Below are 10,803 nucleotides of genomic sequence, written 5' to 3'. Positions count from 1 at the left end.
CATGGAGCCTTTTACACAGAAGACATTTGGCTTTTGGCATAAATAAACAAATAAAAATAAAAACAGATGTACACCATAAAGTAAATGAATGGATCCTAGGTATGTGCATACTAATGGGATAGATTACTCTTTCTTAGAAACACCTAACTATGTTTTTTCCTTTCTGCAGTTGAAAAGTTAACATATACAGACATACCTTGACTTAGATTCTTGCCTGTCTTGTACCTCACTTGTAAGTCGCTTTGGATAAAAGCATCTGCTAAATGACTAAATGTAAATGTAAACATACTACATAATGAATATGTACAATGTACTATAAATCCATAGGATTCCATGTTGTATTTGAACAAGCCGTTACATTTTTTTTTTTTAAGGAGAATAAAAACACTATGCAGATACACTAATCTGGGATCAGGAATAAATAGGTCTGAAATAAGGTCAAAAATAATAAAGACAGTGAAACCCCCAGAATTGGCTAATTAATATTTTCATCAATGCTTTTCCTGTTATGACAGGTCAACATATCTGCCTTGGAAAATATTACTTTACTGCACATAGCTGTAATAATAAAAACACTATACACAAAGTTTCCTGCCACTTTTACATGATCAAATGTTGGATTATTGGATTACTTACATCCTATAACGTGTTCATGTCTAAATTACATTATGCTCAATATGGGGAATGTGCAGCTTTATTTATTGTTACTAGTTAATATGGTAACCATTTATTCTGAATGTAAACCATTTCCCATGTAGTGGAAGAGAAATATACGTCAGTATAAAAAACGGAAATACTCATAAAGGTTATATCACTATGGAAACAAAGCAATCTCTCACACCGGATGAAATACGAATCTCTTCAGTTTGACTTCCGGGTGAAAATTGTTCATGAAATAAGATCTGATTGCAGGTTAATTAGGACGAACTTCTTTGCTGATTTTACCTTGTACAATGTCCCGAGGTTCAAGTGCAGGATTTGATCGACACATTACCATCTTCTCTCCTGAAGGAAGACTCTATCAAGTCGGTCAGTTGTATTTTGTTTCGCCAAAAGCCGGCACTTAGAGTCACTGCTAGCTAACGCTAGCTAAATGCTCTGTCATGGTTCGTTTGTTTGGGTACCTGCTAATAACTAAAAACCTCACCAAAGCGAAAGTGATATGTTTTATAGCCGATTAAATCTTAGTACTTGTTTCGGTGTTACTTTAGGTTTAGTCATCTGATAGCAGCATTAAACTCTTAAGAAGCGAATCAAAATAGCTGGTTGGCTACTAGGTTAGTTAGCATGGTTAGCATTGCAGTAAAGCAAGCGGATCCATTGCTCATTGTCAATACTCCGTCAAAGCGAAAGTAGTATTATATATGACCGCAAAACGATTAACACAGGTGTCAAATTAGTTCTTTTATGTTTGCATTTTTGAAATCACCGTTAAATTATGCTAATTGAATGATAATAGGTGTCTGCCTAGTAGGCTAGTTAGCATTGTTAGCATAGCTGTGAGCAAGCTGATTCATTAGTCAAAGTGTCAATATTAGGTTTTTACAACATTTGCTAAAGGCTGCTTTTGAATTAAGTTTCACTGTCACGTTGATCGTAGTGAGACCAATAAACATTATATATGTGTGTGTGTTGGGTATAAGTAAAAATGAACTTAAAACTTACATAACCTAAAATAAAAAAGAAGGAAAGATTTCTATCTGATTCTCTTGTGTGAATTTGATCAATCATCAACAGTGAAGACACTGAATTGTGCCAGAAAAAATAAACTAAGTGGACTAGAAGAAATGTCCTTTTTATGCAGTGATATTCGTTACGAGTATCAGTCATTTGAATGTATATTTACAGGGAAAATGTATGTGAGCCCATAGAATAAGAACTCAGTGTCGAGGACACCTGGCAACAGTCTGTGGCGAACAGCTGCCACTTCTGCACTGTCCAAAATCACTCTGTGCTGTGCATGTTTATGACAATCCCCTAATAGTAAGTCCCATTTGTTTGCAGAATATGCTTTCAAGGCCATAAACCAAGGTGGACTCACGTCGGTAGCAGTCAGAGGGAAGGACTGTGCGGTTGTTGTAACACAAAAAAAAGTACCGGTAAGTTGGTAATAGGTTGTTGTCATATGAGTGAGGATTGTAAACTCAACCTTGAGAATACAAGGAGCATCTTCCCACGCACTTAGTTGATTTATCCCATTTGTGGCATCAGTTCTGACAGTTAAATAAATCTATATTATAATTATTGTTAGAAATTGTTATACCTTATGCATTCTCATGGTAACTCAGTATTGTTTGTTTATTGGTCAGTGGTTAATTGTGCAAACATCCTGTGTCCATATTCAGTGTGGGATTTTGCACACAAAACCATTAGTACTTTTTTCTCTCCAATTTACTGTGTTTTTACAGAGATTATTTTGTAGTTGATATGCAACATTGTTATAACAGTAACAGACATGCATCAAGGTTTTATGTAGCATTTCTAATTTGTCATGTTAAATTAATGTTTAAAAGTAACTGATGATGTAAAGTAAATCACTTAAATGAAATATTCTTAAATTTCCAATTAAAATAAATAAAAAAACATATTTCATATGTTAATGTTTTGTGTATTTTTCAATCTTTCAAGGCAGTTTATTTAGTGCATGTATTATTTCCGGCATTTTAAACCATTCTGATAAGTTGAATACCCAAAGCATTTATTCATTTGAACAGTCAAGTAAATCACAGTATAAATTCTGCATTGGAAAGTTCCCCTATGTTGGATGATTAAAGATTTATTTATCTTTACCTTAGTATTAATGTAACATTATGGGCTCACTACTACCTTCTTTCTGAAAACAGGACAAGCTTCTGGATGCTTCCACAGTGACTCACCTTTTCAGAATAACAGATAATATAGGATGTGTAATGTCTGGGATGACAGGTAAGAAGGGGGTTCATTATTTGTAAGTTAAATATTCAGTAAATATATTTAAGTTTATTTTCGTATAACATTTCCAAAATCTTATTATAAAAAGTCTGTACTTAGTAGGAACATTTTGAGCAGCTTCCCCACATTTTCTGTTCTTTTCTCTCGCTCACTTTTGTACTTGTTGAGTCCAAAACATTTTCTGACAGATGCGCATTTATTGTAATCAGTCGTGGTTTGACGGTAACGGTTTAGGTGGAAATCACTTTTACGCAGCCACACTTTTTTTAATCCGGGGACTTTAAAGCTTAAGTGGTAAAATTGAAAGTTATGAGCCCAGGGGTAGCTTAACATCCCTAGGCTAACAGCTTAACAAGTCCCAGAATTTACTGTAGCTGATGGTTCCTCTTTCCAAACAGTAGTTAATTTGGTTTCTGAACAGACTTCTTGTTGGTGTGATTAACACACTGTGCTAGAAATTTGAAGTACGGATGTAACTGATTAACAATTCAATAGACACTTTCAACCAAATAGTCTACAACACACTCCTTCTCACACTGATGTCTTGCAGCTGACAGCAGGTCCCAAGTGCAGCGAGCTCGCTACGAGGCAGCCAACTGGCAGTACAAGTACGGTTATGAGATTCCAGTCGACATGCTGTGTAAGAGAATCGCTGACATCTCACAAGTGTACACGCAGAATGCCGAGATGCGACCACTAGGCTGTTGTAAGTATTGATTTGGGGCGGTGGTGGTGTTTGTTGTTGTTTGTTTGTTTTTTACACAGCATGCGAATTCAAAATTATTCACAATCAACAATCCATATTTACTCTGTGTGTATGTGAGTTACGTGTTTCTGTGTACACCCACATATACACACTGAAGCCACATGTGACTAGTCTCTGTTGCCTGGTAACCTGCAGGTATGATTGTGATCGGCGTAGACGAGGAGTATGGTCCCCAGGTGTACAAGTGTGACCCTGCAGGCTACTACTGTGGCTTCAAGGCCACAGCTGCTGGAGTGAAGCAGACAGAAGCCACCAGCTTTCTGGAGAAGAAAGTGAAAAAGAAACTGGACTGGACCTTTGAACAAACTATTGAGGCATGGAACATTTTCTTACGTTTATATAGCACAGGTTGATCAGAAAGTCACCTGACATGGTTTCTTGCTGTGTGGGTTTTCAGTTTCATATAAAGCAAAAAGCAACTGAATTATAGACAGTGTGAAATATAAATAATTGGATAAATATTTAAGAAACGTTATTGCCCTCCTTCTCTTAACCCTCTTCTCTCCCCTTTTTTTCACTTTAGACAGCCGTTTCTTGTCTGTCAACTGTTCTTTCCATTGACTTCAAGCCCTCCGAGCTCGAAGTGGGCGTTGTGACAACACAGGACCCCAAGTTCAGGTACAAAACTGATGGTTGATAACAAGTTTGTGGCAGTGACGCCAAGTGAGTCGAGAATGGGAGTAACACAAAAATTCTCTCCTTCAAAACCTTTCTGTTACATTAATTGCTATAAATTGTTTTTTGCTGCTTTTACATAAGTAGTATCCAATATTACTGAGTGACGCTGAAGCTTGTTTTTACTGTAGTATCTTTTAATTACAGCTAAAGATAATATAGATTACACTGATTATTTTCTGCATTCATTTGAGAAAAGACAGGAGGCAGAGCTGGAGGTAGCAAAGGTTAAGATGTTGCGGTTAGATTTGGGAGTGACGAGGATGGACAGGATCAGGAATGAGGACATCAGAGGGACAGCTCATGTTAGATGTTTAGGTGATAAAGTCAGAGAGGCCAGATTGAGGTGGTTTGGACACGTTCAGAGGAGAAACTGTGAACATGTCGGTAGAAGGATGCTGATGTTTGGAGCTGCCTGGCAGGAGGTCTAGAGGAAGAGCAAAAAGGAGATTTATGGATGTAGTGAGGGAGGACATGAAGTTAGTTGGTGTGAGAGAAGAGGATGCTCAGGTGTATTTATATAGCTTCTTTTATTCAACCAACCTTCCAAAAAATATATATTTATATTTGATAATGATCATCATATATGGCCAAAAAAAAAGCGTATGTAAAATCTCCCATTTAACCTCAAATTTCCCTCAGCTGATTTACTGTAGCTGTAGTTAAAGTGAGGTTTCCAGCTTCAAGAATCATCTTGCAGCTGTTTTTTTTTTTCTCTGCAGGATTTTGACAGAGACCGAAGTAGACTCCCACCTGGTATCCCTTGCAGAGCGGGACTGAGCGAGCAGAGACGAGTCACTTGTTGGATTTAAATTTGAGCTTGATGGGACTTATGGAGTTCCCAAATGGAGACCGGCGTTCTTTGTTTTGCTGTACATTTACCCCACTGTTTCATTCAACAAATAAAAAAAGTTTTTGGAGTAAAAATACCAATCGCCCCTGATGTATTTTAACCATTTACTGTTTTGGGTTTTTGTCACATACAGTATTTACAAAAACTTGTAAACCACTGGCCAAGTTGCGTCAGCTGTGCTTTCGTCTGTCAGTTGAATTTAGCAGCAGGGGAAAATGTTTATGGGAACATGAGCGGGTGCAGAGCTTTACCTCTGAGCTTCCTGTTGTGGCTGCTGAATGCACTAAAAAAAAAATCACCTGACACACTGAAGCGCAGAAATTAGGTTCTTTTACTACACAGTGAGTATTCACATCGGATCTGACCTGATTTTTGTAAACATTTTTGGCACATTTTTAGACACCTGTAGAATGTCACAATTAGATTACTTCAACTCACCGGATACATCGCACAACAAAAGTAGTTTCTGTTTGCAAAGGGAAAATTAGTTTCCCTTGATATTTCTAGAGTGGTTTTTGATGAAGCTCACATATGGGCTGTGTATGTGTGTGTTTGTACCTGGGTGGGAAACTGACTAAGCGTTACACTAAAAGATCCCGTCCATCTCATGAATACGTCATCATATGATGAGAAATGATGTTAACATGTCCTAAGCCAGTCATTCTCTGTTGTGATGAGACTGGAAATGATCTAAGGACATCAGTTGTTGCACCCTGTCAACTGTTTTGTTTTTTGTTTTGTTTTGAAATAATCAGGAAAAGATCCAGAGTTTAATGTCTGTCTTCTCATCATAAATGCCATTCTAACCTTTGGGACTTTTTGGTTTGGTTTGGTTTTATGTTGACACCCCTTATTGTATTCCCGCTGTCCAGAAGAAGTAACTTGCTCCTTGGAAAAACCCATTGTATTTCTAAGAAGGTTTACAGCCATAGGTCCTAATATAGGCTGAAAAATCTACCACTATTACGCCTAATCACTCTGGGACATTTTCTGAGTCAGTGCTGACTCCAGTTTTACTTCATTCAGGGAAACTGAGCCGATAGTGCTGGTTAGTTCCTTCTTTCTCGCATGAGTCAAGCTGACAGGGAAATGTAGTGACAGACTTCCTAAACTTTCCTGATCGATAGTATACAGCATGCCGGTTCTGTCTGGCACATTCTCTGCGTCTTTTTAAGATTTAGTTTTCAAAAAAGAAATTTCCTTGGTATGTGCTACCCAGTGTCAGTTGAACAATAGTTCCAGGGCAGGGCAGAATACTTAAGTACACCATGTTCCTCTTACGCTGCCCAGGGACTTTCAACTTGGTGACTCAGAGACCCGATGACCTCGCCCCAACAAGGAAATCCCAGACTGTTCCAAGTGACAGAGTGTGATCATTTTTGTCTGTGAAGTCTAGGTGATGACTCTCTTACTCGTCACATTGTGCAAGTGAGAAATGATGCTCGTTTAACAGTGTGGAAAAGCACCAAAAGACTCATCACATGGAAAAAAAAAAAAAAATGATTTGGGGAAATTCAGCTCTTTATATTCATAGGTATCTTTTTATTTTCAACATTTTTATAGTGTTTAAATCCACACAATATGTACAGGTACAAAAATAATCTCTGTATTTACAATTTTATACATTTTTGGTATATACACATCAATACATATACACTATACAGGACTATACGGAGGTCATGGTCTTGCTGTTATATGTCAGAGTTATGTTATCTTGACTAGACTTGACCAGACTGCACGCCATCTTCATACGTCTGTGATCCCAGGGCCAGCACAAGTTTACTTGGATCTGGGGGGGAGGAGAGACAGGTATTGATTCATCCCTCATTTGGGGCCATAGCTGGGCAACCCAGTAGCAGCTTCACTGTTGTTCACGCCAACACCACAGGAATGGCTCCGACTACTTTCCAAACTTTATGTCATCGTACAGCTGTAGGGGAAGCAAAAAATAAAAACATTAGAAACTCATTCTTCAAAGACATGATCAAATGAAATGTGTGAATGAGAGGTCTTGTAATTCTGTGGTTCTGAATTAGATACTGACCTCGTCTTCCGACAGGTACAGATCCTCCATGTCGCTGTCATCTGATTCACTGTCGGGCAGCTCCCTCAGCTCCAGTGCTGTCCTCTCGAACAGTTGGCAGCGAATCTCGTCATTCTGGCGCCCGTAAGTGAGGTGGTATGGTGTAAAGCCGCCGTAGTTCAAGCAGTTAACGTCAGCACCGAGGTCCAGGAGGCGGCCGACCAGTATCGGGTTCTGAAGATCCACAGCAAGATGGAGGGCTGTTCTTCCACTGCACTGTTCCTATGGAAATGAACATGAAAATGATAATGTTAATGTCCTGACTTGGCTTTTTTTTTTTTTTTTGATTTTGGCTTTATTTTGCAAAACAGCAACGCCTTCACCAGAAGTTAACGACACCTACCTGTGCATTGATATCTGCACCCAGCTGTACAAGGTTTTCCACCAGTGAAATGAAGCCGTTGATAGATGCCAAGTGGAGACAGTTTTGTCCTGGGACGAGCAAATTTAGGCAAAGTTAATAATCAAAATTAAGAAACAGGCCCTGCCAACATGAACTCAAACAAAATCTGCGCATGGGTTAAGAGTTCCTACAGCTCAATGCTTACCACTGTAGTTAGGGAAGGACATGATGGAGTTAAGGTGGCGCTGGCAGGTCTGGGTAATGAGGCTAAAGCAGGCGAGGGAGCCTTTCTTGCAGGCGATGTGGAGAGCTGTGTTCCCACTGTCATCGGCTAGTCGTGCGTCACAGCCGGCCTTCAGGAGCCTCTCCACCAAAAGGGGTTGCTCTGTGATCACTGCTAGGTGGAGTGCAGTCTGGGGGGAAAATTGAAAAAAAAAATATATATTTAATAAGTGTTCCTTTACTAATGCCACTTTGTGTGCGCTGAAGGTTTTCTATTTGGTTTTGCTTGTTACCTGTCTCTGGTGGTTCTGTACGTTCAGGAATGGGTGATTGTGAGAGAGCTTGATCATCTCCAGGGCCTGCTCGGTAGCTTCATGAATGATGGCCAAGTGCAGAAATCTATGGAGAGAGGAAGAGCAGTGTTATTTAAAATTGTGCAGGAGGAAAAAAAAAATACGCATGGAGGAAGTGGTTCCAGCCAAATAGAAAGATCAAAGCCTGAGCAGTGGAGCGTTTCGCAAGAGTGGAGTTTTGTCGGGTTATTTCCACCAGTTGTGGCTTGACACATCTGATGCTTTATCAGTTACTGGCAGAGGGCCAGGGACTTTCCTGAACGCGCAGCGCGGACTTTAGCGCCGCCCAGACTGCTCTCTCAGCCAAAGTACACACACACACACACACACACACACACACACACACACACAGAGTACACACTGTACTGCACGCACACACATACACACTTTTAAAGACCCCTTGTTTTCCTGCAGCTTGCGCGATTTACAAGCCCACTGCTGCGGCGTTTTATAGTTTTCCAATGCAGCAGGTTGACATTACGCGCACCGAGTGCAAAACTCCACATAAACCGCAAATAATTCGCGCAAAACAAAAAACAAAAAAGAAAAAAACCAAAGGCAACAACATTTGCAAAATGCGTGTTTGCATTCTTAAGAATTTATTCGTAATAATCCAAAAGTTGCACTTACGTATCACCGTCGTCAGTCACTGCAGTTTTCCAGGGCTCGTTTTCCTGACTGTGACACTTTATGTCGACAGTCAACTCTTGAAAATGGCTGGACAGCTCGTCCTCTTTCAGGGAATCCAGGCCGCTGTCAAAGCGGTCGTCCTGGCACGGTACCATTTTGTCATGCTTGGCCTCCATGCTGTCGAAGTTATAATCCATTTGAATGTGGTTAGAAACTCTGGGGACGTCAATGTTGACTTTGCGACTTTCTACAAGACACAGCTCCGTCTACTTCCAAAGGTCAGGGCAGAGTGATGCTGCTCGGGGAGGTACGCTGGGTTTTGTGCGCTCGGCTGGGCGGGGCCTCAGTGGGGATTTCCAATTGACTTATCTTCGAAAAAGCAAGGGAAATCACGCCGAACTGTGCTTTTGTGAGAAACCCCCCCCAAAGAGATTCAGAATGAAAACTTGTAGTTTCCTATTAGACACCTATTTTCACCTGTGATGTAGGTTAAGGGACATGCCATTATTTATTTCAATGAATGAGCCACGATGGGTGTGAATGAGACAGGCCCTGGCTGGCTCTGAAAGAATTCCCTTTTTACAGTGGGGAAATTATCTGTTTCAAGTGGCTAACCCAAGTTAGCAATGCAATTTTTTTTTCCACTTCATGCGTTTGTCCTAATTGGCCAAATTCAAACAAAGTTTTTAACACACATCCAAGTTTTTCAACATGAAGTGCACTTCCATATTGAGGACTGAACATATACTGAACCATAAGCCTCCACCTACAGTTTAACCCACATTGTATCTTAGAACTGCTATCGATTCTGTGCTTTTAACTATCAATAAATACAATAGATAAATAGAAATTTTATTTGCGAAACACATGTACATTTTCTTTTATCGCAACACTATGTTTTTACACATTTAAAATTTCACAATCACTCTATCTGAAATAGCGTGTTGATCCAATTTGATCTCTTTCTTTTGAATAAGTAGCATAAGTGAGATTGTTTGTATTCTTTATATGAGCAACTGAAAGTCAAAACACCGTTACAGTATGATGTTTTTGACTATGCATTAAACACATGATGTGCACTTTCTGTCACCAGCAAAAGAGCTGACTTAATATTTTCATTAGGATCAGACATATTGCATTTGTTCAATTTAAAGCATCACTTTGTTGGACAAAACCTTGTTCTCGGGACTTACAAAACAGTGCACTTGGTGTAAATATGGCAACCATGTACACGGCATATTCTGGAGAAAGCAAATGTACGCAGCACACCAAGTACAGAGGAAGGTTCTAAAGTTTCCTCATGGAGACTCCCTTATGAAACCAACACTGCACGTACCACAATAGGAAGTTCTGGACTTACCCGTCTAGCATTGCACATGTTTTGACACACCTCTAAAGGTGAAATCCTGCACAAAGTAACTTTGATTCTGGAAACCACTGTGTTAAATCCTGCAGATAATGTGTAACTTTACTGTGATTTTTTGGAAGGACTTTTTCTCTTTTGTTTTTTTAAACAACAAGTTATGTGACCTTCCTTGTGCTCTTTTTGCCTTTTTTCTGCTTTTATTTTTCCCATAATAGCCTTGGGTCTTAAATTGGAAATTCCTTTATCTTGTATAACATGGTAACAAAGTGCATGACACAGCTACCTGGGCTCTGGCATATTTGAGTTGAAATTCCCAGGATCACTTCTGTGTACATTTTGTGAAAGGTAGGCTTGGTGAAAACATAGCAACAGTATCCAGGAGCACGATCGCAATCACGCCTCTATGGGGCGATACTTAGTTGAGATTAAGCCGTACAAACTAAACACACGCACACACACACCCAGGGCTGTTTGATGTCATTATGCAGCAGCCTACTGTATGTCAATGTCTGTTACCATGCGTCACATCAGACAAATGTCTTTCATGCCGTGTTGAACACCGGGTCCTGTTTGTCTGAAAT

At 39.6% G+C, this 10,803-nt stretch overlaps 2 protein-coding genes across 2 annotated transcripts; one reads left to right on the top strand and one right to left on the bottom strand.

The window, feature by feature from the left end:
* Positions 1-854: 854 nt before the first annotated feature.
* LOC137102629 (proteasome subunit alpha type-6) lies at positions 855-5,301 on the top strand. Its single transcript, XM_067482322.1, has 7 exons — positions 855-1,029; positions 2,005-2,099; positions 2,844-2,925; positions 3,482-3,637; positions 3,833-4,011; positions 4,221-4,315; positions 5,095-5,301. The coding sequence occupies exons 1-7, from the start codon at positions 954-956 to the stop codon at positions 5,150-5,152; spliced, it is 741 nt and encodes a 246-aa protein (XP_067338423.1). The 5' UTR covers positions 855-953; the 3' UTR covers positions 5,153-5,301.
* A 1,445-nt stretch (positions 5,302-6,746) lies between these two features.
* LOC137102628 (NF-kappa-B inhibitor alpha-like) lies at positions 6,747-9,155 on the bottom strand. The gene is made up of 6 exons (XM_067482320.1): positions 8,857-9,155; positions 8,167-8,272; positions 7,857-8,064; positions 7,652-7,740; positions 7,270-7,530; positions 6,747-7,155 (listed from the first exon to the last, which is right to left on the bottom strand). Exons 1-6 carry the CDS (start codon positions 9,051-9,053, stop codon positions 7,126-7,128), a joined length of 891 nt encoding a protein of 296 aa, XP_067338421.1. The 5' UTR covers positions 9,054-9,155; the 3' UTR covers positions 6,747-7,125.
* Positions 9,156-10,803: the final 1,648 nt, after the last annotated feature.

This window comes from Channa argus, chromosome 17 (genome assembly GCF_033026475.1).
Source record: "Channa argus isolate prfri chromosome 17, Channa argus male v1.0, whole genome shotgun sequence".
Lineage (NCBI taxonomy): Eukaryota > Metazoa > Chordata > Actinopteri > Anabantiformes > Channidae > Channa > Channa argus.
This window is presented reverse-complemented; position numbering and strand designations above follow the sequence as displayed.